Source organism: Myxocyprinus asiaticus, chromosome 15 (assembly GCF_019703515.2).
Source record: "Myxocyprinus asiaticus isolate MX2 ecotype Aquarium Trade chromosome 15, UBuf_Myxa_2, whole genome shotgun sequence".
Lineage (NCBI taxonomy): Eukaryota > Metazoa > Chordata > Actinopteri > Cypriniformes > Catostomidae > Myxocyprinus > Myxocyprinus asiaticus.
In genome coordinates, this window is record NC_059358.1 from 11873539 (window position 1) to 11894628 (window position 21090).

General features: G+C 38.5%; 1 protein-coding gene across 4 annotated transcripts in view; it reads right to left on the reverse strand.

Annotated features, from left to right (window-relative positions):
- LOC127452507 (oxysterol-binding protein-related protein 10-like) overlaps nucleotides 1–21090 on the reverse strand; it is a 123551-nt gene that overhangs the window by 50108 nt on the left and 52353 nt on the right. For all 4 annotated transcript variants that reach the window (XM_051717990.1, XM_051717992.1, XM_051717991.1 and 1 more), the window contains 2 exons: nucleotides 8849–9071; nucleotides 5989–6131 (listed from right to left, as the gene is read on the reverse strand). In XM_051717990.1, the coding sequence (XP_051573950.1) occupies nucleotides 5989–6131; nucleotides 8849–9071 (366 nt within the window). The remainder of the gene's footprint in view (nucleotides 1–5988; nucleotides 6132–8848; nucleotides 9072–21090) is intronic.

The following is a 21090-nucleotide window of genomic DNA, read 5'->3' on the forward strand; positions in this document are numbered from 1 at the left end:
TTGCAATTGTTTGATATCTGTTTGAGGACAGATTTTTGTGAATATTTTGAATGAAAACCAAAAGAATAAACAATAAGGATATATTTTTCACAGCCTTCTTTTCTCATATTCACCAAGGGTGCCAATATTTTTGGCCACCACTGTATATGTATACACACACACACACACAGTACTGTGCAAAAGTCTTAGGCACGTAAGATGCTTCACAAAAACATTTGTCTTAAGATGGTTATTTATATTTTCAGCTTTAGTGTGTCAATAGGAAATATACATTTTAGACTCCCAAACATTTCTTTTGCAAATAGAATAGAAGAACAGGGAGCCCTGCAACAGATGCCATGACCCAAATATTGAGTCAGTCTGGGATTACAAGAAGAGACAAAAGCAATTGAGACAGCCGAAATAGATAGAAGAACTGTGGCGAATTCTCCAAGAAGCTTGGAACATCCTATCTGCCAACAACCAAGAAAAACTGTATCCAGGTGTACCTAGGAGTTGGTGCTGTTTTGAAGGCAAAGGTGATCACACCAAATATTGATTTAACTTTATTTATGTTTACTGGACTCTGTATGACATTAATTGATAAATGAAAACTATTTATGTCATTATTTTTGAAGACATCCTCACCACCAACATTTTTCCCAAGTGCCTAAAACATTTGCACAGTACTGTATATATATATATATATATATATATATATATATATATATATATATATATATATATATATATATATATCGCATTTCCATAAATTTCATTTTTTATGATTATTTCATATCTATTTAAGTTTACAATCACAGAATATCTATTTCTTTATTTATTACAAGAGAAATTCATACAAATGCATACTATATCACAATGACGTTTTGCGCAACAATGAATTATCAAATGGTGAATTATCAGTATCCCATATGCGTGTACACATACACTATATTGCCAAAAGTATTCGCTCACCCATCCAAATAATTGAATTCAGGTGTTCCAATCACTTCCATGGCCACAGGTGTATAAAATGAAGCACCTAGGCATGCAGACTGCTTCTACAAACATTTGTGAAAGAATGGGCCGCTCTCAGGAGCTCAGTGAATTCCAGCGTGATACTGTGATAGGATGCCACCTGTGCAACAAGTCCAGTCGTGAAATTTCCTCGCTACTAAATATTCCACAGTCAACTGTCAGTGGTATTATAACAAAGTGGAAGTGATTGGGAATGACAGCAACTCAGCCACGAAGTGGTAGGCCACGTAAAATGACAGAGCGGGGTCAGCGGATGCTGAGGCGCATAGTGCGCAGAGGTCGCCAACTTTCTGCAGAGTCAATCGCTACAGACCTCCAAAGTTCATGTGGCCTTCAGATTAGCTCAAGAACAGTGCGTAGAGAGCTTCATGGAATGGGTTTCCATGACCGAGCAGCTGCATCCAAGCCATACATCACCAAGTGCAATGCAAAGCATCGGATGCAGTGGTGTAAAGCACGCCGCCACTGGACTCTAGAGCAGTGGAGAAGCGTTCTCTGGAGTGACGAATTACGCTTCTCCATCTGGCAATCTGATGGACGAGTCTGGGTTTGGCGGTTGCCAGGAGAACGGTACTTGTCTGACTGCATTGTGCCAACTGTGAAGTTTGGTGGAGGGGGGATTATGGTGTGGGGTTATTTTTCAGGAGCTGGGCTTGGCCCCTTAATTCCAGTGAAAGGAACTCTGAATGCTTCAGCATACCAAGAGATTTTGGACAATTCCATGCCCCCAACTTTGTGGGAACAGTTTGGGGATGGCCCCTTCCTGTTCCAACATGACTGTGCACCAGTGCACAAAGCAAGGTCCATAAAGACATGGATGATTGAGTTTGGTGTGGAAGAACTTGACTGGCCTGCACAGAGTCCTGACCTCAACCCGATAGAGCACCTTTGGGATGAATTAGAGCGAAGACTGCGAGCCAGGCCTTCTCGTCCAACATCAGTGTCTGACCTCACAAATGCGCTTCTGGAAGAATGGTCAAAAATTCCCATAAACACACTCCTTAACCTTGTGGAAAGCCTTCCCAGAAGAGTTGAAGCTGTTATAGCTGCAAAGGGTGGGCCGACATCATATTAAACCCTAAGGATTAAGAATGGGATGTCACTTAAGTTCATATGTGTCTAAAAGCAGATGAGCGAATACTTTTGGCAATATAGTGTATATATTATACATGCTTTTTATTACTCAAGGTGGCGCTGATGTTTCAGTAATTGACTTGATTTACATTTGACATGGCTAGCTGACGTAGGAACAACATTAAAGTACACTATAGCAAGTGTAACACATGAACAGTATGATATGACTATTGTCATTTGGGTGTACTACTGAAACAATGTTAGTTGTGCATCTATTTAGACTCAATAAGTGCCTGAGAAAATACATTTGTGTAACGCATGTGTAACTGATGTGTAGCTTATGTGTATATTATGTGTTATGTGTAGCTCAATATGTGTTCAACAGCCAGTTGCATCTCATGAAATTTCAGTGTGAAAATAATTAATCTTGTTCTAGATTTGTTCTGATTTGTTGCATTATCTCTTTGATTTATGAAAAATAAAACATAAAAATATATTAAAATATATGTAATTTTTTTTATATTCTAATTGTCTTGAAAATATTTAGAACATTTTACACTATTGGGGCATTTTGTACATCCATTTTTTATAGATATAAGTGCCAAATCTCTAAAGACCCGAATATGTAAGAGTGTTTGGGAAAATTACCATGCATTTAAGAGTTAAAAGCATCGATTTTGTTATGTTTACCCCTCGCATCCACACTGGAACGGTGTTTTCCACCAACAGAATTTTAGAAAACAACCTCTAGTACAGAATAGAGCTTCATCCAGTTACTAACGTGTTACACAACATATTTGAATATACTTTATGTTAGTGAGATTCAAAAGTTAAAAAAAAATTTTAGGAACAAAAAGATTTTAAGAATAAAAACAAAAAAAGACTTACATTTTGGTAATTTTGTCACACAAAGCTATCATATGGCTTTGAAAGATTTGGAATTAGGTGTATGAACTTTCATGGTGCTTTTGGTCCTTTTTGGAGCTTGACAGCCTCTAGTCACTCTATGCTTTCATTGTACGGAAAAGAGCAGTGTGAACAATCTGCTAAACAGCTTTTGCGTTCCATGGATGAAAGAAAGTCATCCAGGTTTGGAACAAAATGAGGGTGAGTAAATAAAGACATAATTTTACATTTTTTGAACAAACCATTTAAAAATACTTTCTACTATCTAGTTTAATGTGCAGAAACAGCTTTTCATAGGTTGATTTCACTGAAGAGAGTACACACTATGGCTTGTACACTTTTCACTGTTTTTGAACATTGCTCTGTTTATCTGAGTGGTTCGACACGTCAACATATGGCTCAACCAGTGGCGTGACTTAGATGCTGGACCACCTGATTATCAGAATAATGGAAGATTGGAAGCAGGGCAGAGGGGGCAGTGGGAGCATTTGGGAGATCTGTTTGGAATCAATCGTTCTTTTGCAATCCCATTAGGTGCTACATGAAATTACATACTTCAACTTTAAGGAGGTTTTTAATCTCCACAGTGGAAACTTCTAGCAGCTGGCAATCACGTTACACAGCATGAAGACTTTGGATAATTATGTACCTCCAGGGCTACAATACACACAGCTTAATAAAAAATCACCAGAACACTCTTGCGTGACACCAGCATAGTACATTGTATCCATATAACAGGAGCAATGGAAAATGAATAAAGGAAAAATGCACTGCACTTCCATAAAAAGGTAGCAGAGCGCCTGGAGCCAGGCTGGGTCTCCTGTGTGATGGTTTGATTGATGCTGCTCATATGCACTCATTTCAGAGAGGCTGGATCATGAATGAGTGCTCAGACACATCAGCATATTTCAATGTCTCCGCTGGCACAGTTGCATGCACACATACTCCATGAGCCATGCACATTAATGTTAATGTCACATGTATAAAACTGCATTCAGTGCATGAAGGGCCTTAAAGCAATGGTTCACTCAATAATTAAAATTCTGTCATTGTTTATACACACTCAAGTGTTTCCAAACCAGTGTCTTTTTTCATGAAAAATGTTGTGACTAGACTATACATGACTATACTTGTCACACTTTTCCATGCAATTACAATAAATGGGTATTGGAGCTTTAAAGCTTCAAAAAGGATGCAAAAGCAACATAAAAGTCTTCTGAAGCTATACAATAGCTTTGGGTGAGAAACAGTTTGAAAGTCGTTATTCACTTGAGTCAGTGAGTTAACTCAAGAACCAGATCAGTCCGATTTTTAAAGAAATCAACCAGATCAAATGATAATTTAAAAGATCTGAATGAAAACAACAATTTGTTTATGAATTGGACAGCACTACAAGAACTCTCAGGAACGTGTGTGCCAAGGAGAGCTAAGGCAAATGTCAAGATTTTCAGTGAACTTCAATTTTGGTCTGTTCCCATCCTATGGCTTCAGAAAACTTGCAGCAATGCGCTCAGATCCTATAGACTATTTTTATGATATAATGATACTTTCATGGGTCTTTTGGATCCTTTTTGAAGCATGAAAGTTCCAGCCCCCATTCATTGTATTTGCATGTAAAAGAGTGACCAGTACAGTCATCAAAAGTTCTCATACAAGTTTGTAACAACATGCGGGTGAGTAAATGATGACACAGTGTTAATTTTTTCCCTTATAATAACCAGTGTAAACACACACCACACATCTGTTTGTGTGCATTAATGCACTTCAGCTTCGAGCTATCATGGTATATGGCTCACAATGCAAAATTAATTAGATACATTATGCTGGGTGTATCAGAGAGGAAACATAGCACTGATTCCGTCTAATGCATTCTGGGTAAAACAGAGCTTGTTCATCCACACAGGGAGCCGATTTAATGACAGACACACAAAAGCAACCACAAAATGAATTAGCTCCCTTCAGGCACACACGCACACACAAATTAACACGCATTTACACATACAAACAAACAGTTGCGCATGCATACAGCAACCCTGGCCTCTCTCCAGAGGCATGCAGGCGGATAAAACAGAGACCAGGGGAGAGACGGTTTCCAAGAGGGACAAGCTGACTCATTCACGCTCCAGAGGGATTGTGGGTATCCTCAGTCACCCGCCACAGATGCTAAAACTAGAACACATCCAATTAGCGCTCCTCTTCCACTCCTTCGCTCCAGAAGTTTGGCAGGCACACATTCAATTGCAAAGCCTCGTTTTCAACTTTTCAAAGATGTGCCTTCTCAACGGGAGTCAGAGACCGTTCTGATTTTTTTTAGGTGCTATCAGAGAAGCTGAACAGATCTCGGAGACAGATTTTACCCCTGGAACATCATATCGCCTTACACATCACCACACACATACACAAGTGCCAAATAATGAGTCACAGAGCTGTAGGCTTTACAATAATAGAGCGCAAGAGAGCCCACTTATTTTCCATGGTTACGGAAGTATTTTTATTCATTAATTTTTTCCATCGGGATTTCATAAAATTGTTCATAAAAGAATTCTGAGCCATGAACCAAACCAATCAGCTACGAGGTTAATAACGTTACAAACTTTGATTTGAAGTAAAAAATATTAAAACTACTATTAAATTACTATTTTAATTACAACCCCAAATCCGTAAAAGTTTGTAAGCGTTTAAGCACTGAAGACACAAGTTTGTTTAGTTTAGAAAGCAGCATTTTCCCCCATTCATCCATAATGCAGGCCTTCAGGTGCGCAATTGTATGGGCCTCCGTTGACATATTTTGCTCTTCATAAAGCATCACACATTCTCAACTGGAAACAGGTCAGGACTGCAAGCAGGCCAATCTAGCACCCGTACTCCTTAATGTACTTTGGGCTTAAGACTGTCTTTAAAAAGTTTACAAGTTTGGGATTTTACATCAATAATCAGACTGCTGCGCTCTATTATTATGGACATAATGATGAACAGAACATATATGTGTACCTCAGAGTCTTTAAGACGTTCATTGTTCCTGTGTACTGGCGAATGGGGTTGATTTCTAACAGATGTGTTGTGGCCTGTCAATTCTCCATTCTTCACCTGGTCTTCTGAGGGAGCCTTGGGCCTTGACCAGCCAGAGATGTTATCTGCGCAAACACACACACAGCACAAGTTTATTGCAAAAGCTCTCATTCACAAAGGAACAACAACACAGCAAATTCAAGACAAAAACAGCAATAAAACTCAGTAAATTTAAAGGTGAAGTGTGTAATTTCTATGCCACTAGCAGCACATTTTTTTTTAAGTAGGATTTCCTGCACATCTGCAATTGTTTGGGTTAAACATGTGGTCCCGCCCCAAACTCATGTCATTGGTTAAGCCAGAGATTGGGCCGCTCAAACAAACAGTTGTATTTTGAAAGTGTCACAGTGTTTAAACTCTTTGGAAAGTCAACCAACGACTGGCTTACTTATTATAGCTGTCTTTGGACATAGGAGAACATTTTTAAAATGGAAAAATGTTGACATTTTCAAACATATTGCCATTTCTTTATCCACAATTCACTAATAACAAATATTAAATCATTTAGTAGTTTGTAATAGTTAGTGATAATAAACTAATAATAAATATTATCATATAAATAATTTAATAATATAAATTATTAATATTATATTGAATAATAATAATAATTATTATTAATTAAATATTATTATTAAATTATTAATAAAACGTATATATTAGTCTTAAAATCAGGCTTACAATTCTACATACTGTAATTACAGTTATGATGTCTGATTTTTTGATGACAAAAATGCAATATTGTATAAGATATAACAGAGGAACACATTTAAAATAAAATAATATGTACACGTTAGTTTTAAACTTGAATATTGCCATTTATTCATCCACAATTCACTATTAATAAATAAATAGTAAATAATTTAATAAATAATAGTTTGTAATTGTTAGTAATTAGTAAACAGTAAATAATAATACAATTATCATATAAATAATATTAATTATATGATAAATAAATTAATATGATAAATAAATGCATATATGGTTTATTAAATATTATTAATTATTATTAATTGATCCATATTATAAATACATATTTTATTTAATAACAAAACATATATAAGTCTTTAAATCAGGCTTACAATATAACATAGAAGTACAGTTATAATGCACAATTCTTTGATGGCAAAAAATATAATACATATATATATATATATATATATATATAGATAGATAGATAGATAGATAGATAGATAGATAGATAGATATAGATATATAGATATATATCACTGAAGCCGTGTGTAGTTCCCTGCTGCTTCAAACGCTTCACCATCGTTCCTGTCCCAAAGAAACACAAAATCACAGGACTTAATGACTAAAGACCCATCGCTCTGACGTCTGTGGTCATGAAGTAATTTGAGAGACTGGTGTTGGCCTGCCTGAAGAACATCACTGGACCCTTTCTGGATCCCCTTCAATTTGCTTATCGAGCAAACAGGTCTGTAGATGATGCAGTCAAAATGGGATTGCATCAAATCCTGCAACATCTGGACAGACCAGGGACATATGCAAGGATCCTTTTTGTGGACTTCAGTTCAGCTTTCAACACCATCATCCCGGCTATTCTCCGGACTAAATTAAACCAACTCTCTGTTCCCACGTCTATCTGTCAGTGGATCACCAGCTTTCTGATGGACAGACAGCAGCTAGTGAGACAGGGGAAATTCACTTCCAGCACATGTACGATCAGCACTAGTACCCCCCAGGGACGTGTGCTCTCCCCACTACTCTTCTCCCTGTATAGCAATGACTGTACTGCCAAGGACCCCTCTGTCAAACCCCTGAAGTTTGCAGATGACACTACTGTCATCCGCCTCATCTAAGATGATGATGAGTCTGTATACAGAAGGGAGGTTAAACGGCTGGCTCATTGGAGCAGTTAAAACAACCTGGAGCTGAACACGCTCAAAACAGTAGAGATGATAGTGGACTTTAGGAGGAACACCCCAAAATTAACCATGCTCACCATTCTAAACAGCACTGTGGCAGCAGTGGAGTCATTCAGGTTCCTGGGCACTACCATCTCACAGGACCTTAAGTGGGAGACCCACATTGACTCCATTGTGAAAAAGGCACAGCAGAGGTTGTACTTCCTTCACCAGCTGAGGAAGTTCAAACTGCCACAGGCGCTGCTGATACAGTTCTACTCAGCAGTCATTGAGTCTGTCCTCTGCACTTCAATAACTGTCTGGTTTGGTTCAGCAACAAAATCGGACATCAGAAGACTACAAAGGACAGTTGGACTGCTGAGAGGATTATTGGTTACCCCCTGCCCTCCCTTCAAGAACTGTACACTTCCAGAGTGAGGAAAAGGGCTGGAAAAATCACTCTGGAACCCACTCACCCAGCCCACTACCTTTTTGAAAATTTGCCTTCTGGATGGCACTACAAAGCACTGAGCACCAGAACCGTCAGGCACAGGAACAGTTTTTTCCCTCAGGCTATCCATCACATGAACAGTTTTATATATATATATATATATATATATATATACCTTATTGTGTATTTCTATATATACTTATATTTTCTATTCACTTTTTATTCTTCTTTTTATTATTATCTCTGTCTTGTTGTTGTATTGTTTGAGCACTGGAAGCTTCTGTCACCAAGACAAATTCCTTGTATGTGTAAGCATACTTGGCAATAAAGCTCATTCTGATTCTGATTCTTCTGATATATATGTAATATCACATGCTATATAACAGGACAAGCCATGCGATTTTGGCACATTGAATGTAACACATATCACACATTCCTGATGAGACAGACAGTGCAATATTCTCACCAGAATTGGATCCCTGCATGTGGCTGTGGGTGATGTGTTGGGCCGCCTGGCACACGTTGTGCTGAAGGATACTCAGGCACTCTCCCAGACAGCTGAGCGTGGCTGCAGATGTGGCCTTGAGCAGGAGCAGGTCCTGGTCCAGGGAGGACAATGGCCCACGGCTTGGCAGAGACTCGATGGAATTCACAAGGTTCTTCTGTTGGCCCTCTGCCTGGGACATGACCTAGAGTGACAAGTCAACAGACAGACCTCTCAGGAACATTATCATTGATTCCATTTCGACTTCAAAACATCTTAATTAAATCAATTTCAACAGCACACACTTGTACTTAGAGCTATTTTAGTTGAGCTCTCCATTATTTACAAAATAGCCCTAGAGTAAATTAAATTCCTGAATGCACTTATAAACCGCCCAAATTTCAATGTAGCACACATCCAGTCAATTTGAGAACAACTGGCCTCTTTGAAAAGGCAAAATCTTAGATCATCTAAGAGTAAAAAAACATAAAACACAAAATTTGTGTTTTTACCCACCCTACCAACCACCAGAGGGAGCCCTCTCCCGAATACCGATCGTCTTCCCTGCTCACTTCCTGTTTTCACTGTATAAATAGCCATGCACTTCCACTTATACTTTGCAAAGTATTGCCAGTTAACCCTGCCTTACCAAGCGTTTTTCCTTTGCTATTGCTGATTGTTTTCAAGTTATGACCATTGCCTGTTTTTCTGGAATTACTGCTTTTTGGATACCCCTTTGTTTTGTTTGCCTTGTTGGACTGTATTTTTGGTATATTGGATTTTACCGCCTGCTTAATGACTACGTCTATTTGCCTGCCGATTTGGATTGTTTGCTTGTGTTCTTAATAAACTTCCTGCCCATGGATCCTAACACTGTCTCCATGGCCAGTTCATTACAGAATACTTCACCTAACATGGATCCAGCGGAAGTTTCACAGCTCCAGGCCGCATTCGCGAACCAGTGCGAGGTTTTAAGGGGTTACCAAGACCAGTTGAACAACTTACGAGCTGCCAATGAATGTTTGACACAATACATTCACTCACTGTCAGCTCCCCATGCTAAACCGGTAAGCTTTGCTCTACCTGATAAGTCTGATGGTTCTGCTGAAAAATGCTGGGGTTTTTTACGACAATGCAAAGTATATTTCTAAAATCAGCCTGAATCATTTGATCAAGATGCCAGGAAATGTGCTTTTATGATGTCGCTGCTTACCGGCAAAGCTCTCGATTGGGCCGCCGCTGTTTGGGATAAAGATCCTCAAATCCAGGCTTCATTTAATTACTTCGTTCAACAAATCCACAAAGTCTTCGAGTATCCAGCGAGCGATATATGCCAGGGTCATCGATCAGCAGCGGATTATGCAGTTCTGTTCAGCACACTAGTGGCTCAGATTGGGTGGAATGATGTCACTCTGAAGACTGTTTTCTGCGAAGGGCTTAACCTAAAACTCAGGACGGAACTGACCTGCAAGGGTGAAGGTACTACTCTTTCTGAATACATAACCATGGCCATCAAGATGGATAACCTGCTTCAAAATGCTTCACTGCCTCAGTTTCACTTCGCCTCTAATTCTACAGTCTCAGTACAAGCCCAGGCATCCACTGTATCACCTGAACCCATGCAAGTTGCTTACGCTCATGTTTCTATGGAGGAACGCCAACGTGGACACAACGGAAAGCTTTGCTTTTATTGTGATTGACCAGGTCATCTCAATGCTGCATGCCCACACAAGAAATCAAGTTCCCCTGAGTCAAGGCAGCATGCGAGTACCATGAACACTGTATCACCCATCTTGCATAATGTTCTGTTACCTGTAGAGGTCTCCATTTGTGATCATGTAAGGTGTTTTACAGCATTAGTGGATTCTGGGGCTGCTGTTAATCTCATAAATCAGGAGATTGTACAAGAATTCAACATACCCACCATTCAATGCTTCCCAATGATTAACATCACCACTGTTGACAATGCTCCTATTGGTACTGGCATAACCCAACAGACTGTTCCTATAACCATCAAGATTGGACTTTTTTCATGTAGAGAACATCTCACTATATGTCATCAACTCACCCAAGCACACTCTTATCCTGGGTCATCCCTGGCTGGCCATCCACGACCCATCAATATCCTGGAACCAAGGTAAGCTCATGCAATGGTCAAGTTTCTGTCATAAACATTGTCTCCATGTTGCTGTTTCCATGCCTTGCCTTATCACCAGTATTGAGAACCCTGAATCACAAAAGGAGACCATGATCCCAAAGGAGTATGCAGAGTTCAGTGAAGTGTTTAGTAAGATCAAAGCTACACAACTTCCTCCTCATCGTCCATGGGACTGCGCCATTGAACTTCTGTCCAATACAGCTCCACCGAGAAGCAAGGCCTATGCATTGTCACGCACCGAGACCCTCGCCATGGAGAATTACATTGAGGAAGCCCTTGCCTCCGGTTACATCTGTCCCTCCACCTCCCCAGCTGCTGCAGGTTCCTTTTTTGTCGAGAAGAGGGATGGAGGTCTACGTCCCTATATCGACTATCGAGGCCTGAACTCTGTCACCATAAAATACTGTTACCCATTACCACTTATCCCCTCAGCCCTTGAACAACTCCGTGAGGCAAAGATCTATAACAAATTTGAACTAAGAAGTGCTTATAACCTCATCAGCAGTCACCGAATGGCCTCGACCTTTCAAAATCAAGGAACTACAGCGGTTCCTGGGCTTTGCCAACTTCTATCGCCATTTCATTAGGAATTACAGTATCATTGCAGCACCACTCACGTCGTTGCTCAAGGGAAAGCCCAACAAATTGCTATGGAACGATCGCATACCAGGCCTTCATCTCCCTCAAGTCAAGCTTCACGACCGCTCCGATACTGAAACATCCTGACCCCAATCTTCCCTTCGTTGTCGAGGTAGATGCTTCAGATTGCTGGATTTGAGCGGTCCTGTCACAACGTCACGGAACCCCAGGCAAGCTTTACCCTTGTGCCTTTTTCTCCAGAAATTTGAACTCAGAAGAATGTAACTATGATGTGGGACACCAGAGGCCATCATGTCTGATCTAGGTACACAGTTCACGTCCCGAGTTTGGCAGGCGTTCTGCAAGCAACTGGACATCAATATGAGTCTCACCTCTGGCTATCACCCTCAAGCCAATGGACAGGTGGAATGTCTAAACCAAGAGATTGACAGATATCTTCGGAACTATTGTAGCTGTGAACAGGAGAAGTGGAGCGACTTCCTAACCTGGGCCGAATATGCACAGAATTCCCTCACTCATACCACTACGGGTCTAACCCCCTTCCAATGCATGCTGGGCTACCAACCCCCGAGGTTCCCTTGGTCAGGAGATCCTTCTATGGTGCCAGCGGTGGACGATTGGATTAGGCAAAGCGAGAGGGTGTGTGACAGTGCACATGTCCGGCTACAGTGAGCGGTCGGAGCATCCCAACTATCAGCCAGGACAGAGGGTCTGGTTGTCCACAAGGGATCTCAAGTTGAGGCTATCCTGCAAGAAGCTCAGTCCAAGGTATGTGGGTCCTTTCAGAATTATCCGTCAAATAAACCCAGTTACGAGTTACCGTTTAGAGCTTCCTGCAAATTACCACATCTCTCCTTCCATGTGTCCTTGCTGAAACCCGTCCACCCGGCGTCTAAGTCTGAAAACAAGGATTCTGAGCCTCCACCTCCAATGGAGGTAGATGGAGCCCCAGCGTATATGGTCAGAGAGTTCATGGACTCAAGACGACAAGGGAGCCAGATGCAATACTTGGTGGACTGGGAGGGCTACGGACCAGAGGAGAGATCATGGGTAGCCGCCAAGGACATATTGGACCCGTCCCTGATCCAAGAATTTCATCATGCCCATCCTAATCATCCAGCACCACGATCATGGGGACGTCCCAGCAGAAGAACACCAGGAGTTGTTCATAGAGGGGAGGTTCTGTAACATCCAAGGTTGTTACCCATCCTACCAACCACCAGAGGGAGCCCTCTCCCGAAATACTGATCGTCACTCATTTCTTCTCTGCTCACTTCCTGTTTTCACTGTATAAATAGCCAAGCACTTCCACTTATACTTTGCGAAGTATTGCCAGTTAACCCTGCCTTACCAAGCATTTTTCCATTGCTATTGCTGATGGTTTTCATGTTATGACCATTGCCTGTTTTTATTCTGGAATTACTGCTTTTTGGATACCCTTTTGTTTTGTTTGCCTTGTTGGACTGTCTTTTTGGTATATTGGATTTTACCAGCTGCTTAACGACTATGTCTATTTGCCTGCCGATTTGGATTGTTTGCTTGTGTTCTTAATAAACTTCCTGCACATGGATCCTAACACCATCTCCATGGCCAGTTCATTACAAATGCATTGTGTAACACAAACAGTGACTTTGCACAAATAGTATAATTTCTGTTATATTGAAATCCACTTAAAGTGTACAAGTAGAGTGTAATTTAGAAAAGGGATTACCAAACAGAATTAGAAAAATAATGGTTTCCCAAACACTAACCTGAAATCCCGACTCTCACCCCAAACTCAAGCCCCTGGTTGAGCCAGTGTTGCAGTGTTGGGCTAGTCAGGATGCTCAAAGTTTTTATTGCACCACAGAGCCACTCTGTTTAAATTTTGTGGGAAATCAAGCTACAAATGCCTTACAGTTGTAAATGGTTTAATTAGACACTTAGTGGCTTTTTAGAATGAATGTTTTGTTGTGCAAAAAAAAAGAAAAAAAGGAAAGCTAGACACAACAAAATGAATAGAAAAGAATGTAGGTGTCTAAAGACACCTTTTTAAAAAATTGGATTTCTTTTCATCTTGACGCGGCATCTAAAAATGTGATGTTCCTCCGAGACACGGCGCAACAGTCAAAGATTTCCGTCTAGTGTGTTTATAAAGAAATATAATTGAAAAAACAGCGGCGGGATGCAAAAACACTTTTGGTGTGAACAGCCCCTTAAGATTTACATGCGCGCACACACCGTGACTTTGCAGTGCCTGTACAACTGCTGTAAATCACAATGAAAAAATCATACTGAGAGCACTTAATGAAGGAGAAATGAAAGTGCAGCACAATAATCTAATCCAGGGGATTTATTCCAGGGGACAGATTTACAGCATACTGAGTCACCTGTAATCCCATTGGAGTGAAAGTAATCTCATGTATTAGCTCAATCCTACTTTCCTCTCTAGACAAAGCTTCAAAACAAACCACTTCCTTTCAACTGCATATGCTTTTGAGAATAATGACACTGTATTTGGGTCCAGAAGAAAGTTCCAGGGGCAGTCAAGATCCAAAAAGGGCAAAAAAGCATAATTAAAGCTTCAGTGAATTAGTCCATATGAGTCATGCACTATATTACAAGTCTTCTGAACCCATATGATATCTTTGTGTGATGAACAGACTGAAATTTAAGTCATTACTCACATCCGTGGTCACCATTTACTTTAAATGTGGAAAAGAGCTTTGAATCAAAAGGTTCTTAAGATCTTTTAAGATCTTGTAAAACATACATTCAGTCAAGTGTGTCCAAACGTTAGACAGGTTGTATATGTAAAGTTTGCCATTACTCTGTGTTTATAAACACAATTGAAACTGGATGTGTGTGTGGAACTGGATGTTTTGTGAGCACAAATTATTGTGATGCGAGTCGTGAGGTAGGGTTTGACGTGGCTGTTGTCAGCTCTTTCCACTCTGTCATGTTGAGGGTAATGACCGTGGGCTTTTGTGGTGGTGTGGATATTGAAAAGCTCTAATGAAATGAGGGCAGACAGCCGAAGAAGAGGAGCAGAGACTTACAGGATATGACTCATTTCTGTAGGTCGCTCAATACGCAAATCTCTCTCTTTCTCTCCCCTATTTCAACACTTCAGTGATTGCGACACTGTTACAGCACAGCTGTAGATTTAATAGAGCAAACCTAACGCTCACGCGCAAAGAAACATTAGCCGACTCTCCTCAAGATACCTGCTTGCCTCTCCAAAAACCATCAGGTCTTCTCTAAATATAGACACTAAACTTTTGGAAAGGAACAAGTTTAGCCAATATATAAACATGCATCTGAGGGGAAAATTAACCCTGTAAAAGGAATATTCTTGGTTCAATACAAGTTAAGTTCAGTCGACCGCTTTTGTGGCATAATGTTGATTAACACAAAAATTAATTTCGAAACAATTTGGGTTACAGTGAGGCACTTAATATGGAAGTGAATGAGGCCAATCCGTTCATGTTAAAATACTCACTGTTTCAACAGTATAGCCACAAGACAAACAATATGCGTGTAAACATGATATCAGTGTGACAAAATCACTTACTAACCTTTTCTGTGAAAAGTTATATCCATTTTACAACTTTGTTGCCATGTTGACGCAACGCTGTTTACCCTAAAATGCCCATACAAATTTAAACAACTTTACAGATTAAACAACACTCAAGTTTTAACAGATTAATTAATGTAAGTGCTTTTATAAAATAATAAGCTTCACATTTCTGCCTTTAAACCCTCCAAAAATTGGCCCCATTCACTTCCATGGTAAGTGCCTCACTGTAACCTTAATTTTTGCTTTTTTTTATTTTTTTTTTAAGAAGGGACAAGTCTAAATTTATTGTCACAAATGCTGTTGATTGAGCTTAAATTGTACCGAACCTGGAATATTCCTTTAAAAGTGGTTTAACAGACCTTACATAAAGTTACTGTGGTACCTTGGTAGAGTGATTGTATCAGATGGTAATATCATGGTACTTTGAAAATAGGGGTGTGCAGCGAAGCCATTATCTGTCTCTGTATTCGGATAGAACAAGGTGTGGGCAGGGCTTATACCAGAAGTCCGTTAAAACTAAATGAAACGCCCATTTTTAAATGTTACTCTTACGTGTATAGTTTCTATTAATAAAATATGCCTTGTGTATGCCTTTTCATAATAATAGCCTAATTATTATTATTATTATTATTATTACTATTATTATTATTATTATTATTATACAATTATTATTTAATTAAATGATAATTTATTAATTTTTTCTTACCAGATGAACAGAATTTTCGTTCATCTGTTCATGTATAACAACATTATTCTGGAGGCAGGAGGTGTCAAGCAAAATGTGAAATGTCAAGCATAATAAATACAAATTCAAGCATTAAAAGGAATATAATAAATTTTTACGGTAGGACACCATTATTAATTAAATAATAATAATAATAATAATAATGTTACATTTATACAGTGTCTTTTCAGAGTTCAAGAACATTTAACATTCTCAAATTTAGCACATTTTAAAGAAGAACAAGAAGAAAAAAGACAGAGCAAGTTTCAGTTTCTTTGTTTTACATAAGCAGGAATGTTCCGAATAGATACTAAATGGAGCATTTAAACCTTCATGGAGCATTTTAGCTTTTTTCGGAATAAAGTCTAAACCAGATAATTACCTTAATCACTGATGTGAATATAAATGTGGTCAACTTTAACAGATGGCTAGGCGAGCTCCGACGTGAAATCATCACTTCAGGTCAGGAATTAAACATCACGCTTAGGTTTAGGCTATAAATAAATACATGCAAATCATCACGTGTGAATCATGTGATACATTAACATAGACATTTCAAGAAGTGGAACATGTATATGATGTCGTATCTTAGTTAATATTACACTGGACAAGCTCCAGATGCGAACATTTTACAGAGACCGCAAACGGAGACGAGACCGCGGCCATCCGATCTGAAATCACACTGTGCACATTTCCATTCATAAGGTTTACACTTTAGAAATATTGGCTGCACAGATTCATAAATTCATTGTAATTTAGAATATCTTCATTTTTCAATGTCACTTTATGTTTCTTGGATTATCAGTCAAACTAATATTTCTTATATTATTCGGATGAATCCGTTATTCGTTTTGAAGTCGATATTTGTGCCTTTCCGAATAGGGTATTCGGCTTCAGGCACATCCCTATTTGATAGACACTGAAAACCCTAATAAGTTGACTGTACTCAATTGATTTAGTAAACTCATTTCCTCAATTGAATTGAGAAATGGCGTCTCCAAAACTTAGTTAACTTAACTTGGTGTTCATATAGAATTAACTTAACTATTTAAGTAAAGGTAACTAGGAGTCTGTACCAAAACCTAGAAGCATCCTCTTGAGGCAGCATTTTAAGACATCATAGGTGTGACCCCCGACGCAAAGGCTATTCCAAAAGTTAGGTACCTTAATTATGCAGTCTTTTGACCAAATTCTTAGGTAGCATTGTATGTATCCTTCCCCGGGCAGGCGATCCCAGAATGCACCGTGATGAGCTTGGTGGACAAATAAAGCTAAGATGGCGGAGAAATTTGGATTATAATTATACTTATAATTAGGGATGCACCAATACCACTTTTTTCTCTTCCGATCCGATTCCGATATCTGAAATCTCAGTATTTGCCGATACCGATCCCGATCCGTGTGGAACTAATTGGGGGTACTCTTTAATATGTAAAGAAACACAAACCTCTAACTACACATTATTTCAATATAAATGTATAGCTTATTAAGGAAAACGTTAATTCGTCTACTGGATTGTGTAGCAGCAAAATTAACAGTAATTCCAGTCTAAGAGGTCAGTAGAAAATAAGGCAGTTTTTTTTTTTTTTTTTTGTATCTGGATTTTAAAGGATTCAGATCTATTTTTTGTTCAATTTAGTTATAAGATATCAGTTCACTTTTCATTCACAGTTATTTTTTGGAACCCATTCAGCTTAAATATTGTTATAATTTGTAAACACATAATAATAATAATAATAATAATAATAATAACAATAATAATACATTATTATTATTATTATTATTGACTTTTAGAATTTTAATATTTCTCAATCGTGCATCTTTAACTTTATAACCCTCAGGCTTTTACTTTGACATTCTGAACTCTCCATAAAGTCCTGTATGTGTCTGTTTGTAGGCAAGTTCACAGTAGTTTAATTCGCTTCTTATTCAAATTCTGGAAAAATGCACATCCGGTGCTGTTCTAAATGCATGTTATAAGTGAACTGAACTATTAAGCATCTACATCTGAGATGTTATTCATGAGTAGCGCTCAGATAATTGTGCACCGCGTGAAGGCTAAAATGGCTGTGAGTGTGTGTGTATCAACAGAGAAGTGCCATTCACTAACGCGCTGGTTCTTTTATGTCATTTTTGGAGTTTGACAGTAACGAACATGACTAACACACAGTATCGTATTTGGATTGGGCTCGTCGGACCGATACCTGATCTGTCTAAAAAAATCAGTATTGGAGCCGATACCGATCCAGGTATCGGATCGGTGCCATCCCTACTTGTAATCCATTCAATACTGAAAAGTATTGATTGATAACAGTTTAATATGATACAAAACCATCTATTTTGCCCAAAATATGTTTGCGTTTTGCGTATTTAGGCTCATTAGAGTAACGCATCGTTCCTCTCGCATCACCTGTATTGAAATCAGTTGTGAGTCGAGTCTCTCGTGCACTGCGTGTTGAGGAGCGCTATTAGAATGCGCGGAGCTGCCGGCTATGTACAGTGTTCCAAATCGGTCTCTTATTAGGTTCCATTTCAGTAAGGAGGCTGCCTATGTAAGCAGCAGAAAGCAAGGCAGCTCACTAAGTTTTGAAACAGAACTGACCCAGATTTGCTATTTAAATAGTGTTGTTTTTACTTAATAATTTTAGTTGAATTGACTCAAATTAAGATCATACAATAGCACAGCTCATGTAAAGAAGATTATTGCCAGTTCTAGGTCAATCATCGCATAAACGTATTTTTCCACTGAGACGGATATGTACTGTACTCAAGTTGCACATGGAAAAGAAGAACTAAAATAGATAGAGCCCGAACGATATGGGATTTTTTGAGACCGATACAGATACCGATTTTAGAGGGGGGAAATTCACCGATTACCGATATGGTAGCCGATATAGTTCATTTTTGAGCTGGAATGAAAACAGACCTTTTCTATGTGGATTGTGCACCATTTGCACCGATATGACTATGCAAAGGTACTCAGAAGGCTGCTTTCTTAAACAAATATTTTTATCAAAGAATATTTGACATTATTATTATATATTGTCAACAAATTCTATAAATGAACACTGAGAAAATAAAGAATAGATAAAAATACAATAAATAGCTTAAAAAACATCAGTACTATATGTTCAGTATCAGTCAGTTGCTGACCATTTAAATAAAGAATAAATTAAAATACAATAAATGGCTAAATAAACATAAGTACTGTATGTTTAGTATCAGTCAGTTGCTGACCATTAAAATAAAAAATAATTAAAAATAAAATAAATAGCTACATAAGCATCAGTACTGTTTAGTGTCAGTCAAATGCTGACCATTAAAAAAAGAATAAATTCAAATTAAATAAATAGCTAAATAAACATCAGTACTGTTTAGTATCAGTCAAATGCTGACCATTAAAATAAAGAATAAATAAAAATAAACTAAATAGCTAAGTAAACATCAGTACTGTATGTTCAGTATCAGCCAATTGCTGACCATTAAAATAAAGGATAAATAAAAATAAAATAAATAGCTAAATAAACATCAGTACTGTTTAGTATAAATCAAATGCTGACCATTAAAATAAAGAATAAATAAAAATAAAATAAATAGCTAAATAAACATCAGTAGTACTGTTTAGTATCAGTCAAATGCTGACTATTTTAATACTGCCAGTCATTTGAGGCAGGATGTAAAACAAGAAGCATTTACACCTGCCGAGTCAAGAGATAAACAGCGGCAGTGGTGTTACACCGTATTCTGCTATACAAGTTCATGGGAAACTTTCAATGGTGGAAAACCAGACTTTTAAATATTACATTTTATAAATGCGACGACTGGAATTGTTCAGTTGAAAGGGATACCAAACTGTGAATCCTGAACAAAACAGTTTGGTGAATACATGGTTACACATTAGCTTCCACTCCAGCTGACAAGCAATGAAAGTAGCTGCATGGTTAACTAGTTAGCTATGAGCTCGTTGTCACGGAGAGTAACAGATGGACCAGCATTGCATCTCACCAACTAGTTAACAACATAGCGTGAAATTAACACGTGACAGACACAATCCACCACTGCACCGTTGTCTGCTGAGCTGCAAAAAGATGCTCTGATGCTTACCTTTCAATCTGCTACATTACTGACTGCACTGACAAACTATAGCTGGCTAACACAGCAAACAGATGTGATAAACAGGAGTGAACTGGTTGTCAGGGACAGGGTTAACGTTGTATTAGTTATATTGAAAAGGGAAAATGATGGGGTCATTGTTTATTAACTTTCCAGTATGTATTTCACAAACTAGTTAGCAACTTACCGAGAAGACACTGCTTAACTCCACCCTGTCTGCAGAGCCACCGTCAGCTCAGCTCTGTAAACAATGGAGTTGGAGTGTGCTCTGCTGGACAAACTACGTTATGACACCGATTCTAAAGCATTGTTTTCTGCATTATATGTTCTGTTAATTTATTTTTACATATTATTATTTGTCCCTGACCCTAATAGATCTATGCCTAGCCTTCATAAAAGTATGAATTACTTCTCCAAATTTTCAGGATACAGGGTGAATTGGTCTAAATCGGAACCTCTTGCTCTGACAGCATATTTCCCTGCCACGGCTTTCCAACCTGGTGCTTTTCAATGACCCAAGCAAGGCATTATGTATTTAGGCATTTTGTTTCCAGCAAATTTAAGAGATTTAGTTAGAGTTAATTTTGACCCATTAATGAAAAGGTTCTCATGTGATGTGGATAGGTGGGCTTCACTACATTTGTCTATGGCAAGGAAATTTAATGTTATAAAAATGAACTGTATCCCCAAATTCAATGATCTACTACAGTCTCTCTCTAGAGGTTCCTCTTACTTATTTTAAACAATTTGATAGAATATCTAAGTCTTTTATTTGGAATGGTAAACGACCTTGAACAAGCGGTCCTTGCCCCAATCTCACCATTACAAAGTCTTTCTACCAAATTGCCTAGTGAAGTGAAAATTCATCCCATTATTTCACATTTACATTCAGTATGGACAAAGGTTTCCTGTATGTTCAATTTTTATATTTACCTAAATGTTTCCTCAAGCATATGGCTGAACCCCAAATTGTGTATTAACAAGTCCCCCTTTTGCTGGAAAGAATGGTTGGAGAGGGGTGTTGCTACACTTGGTGGCCTTTATGAAAACGGAGCTTTGAGATCATTTGA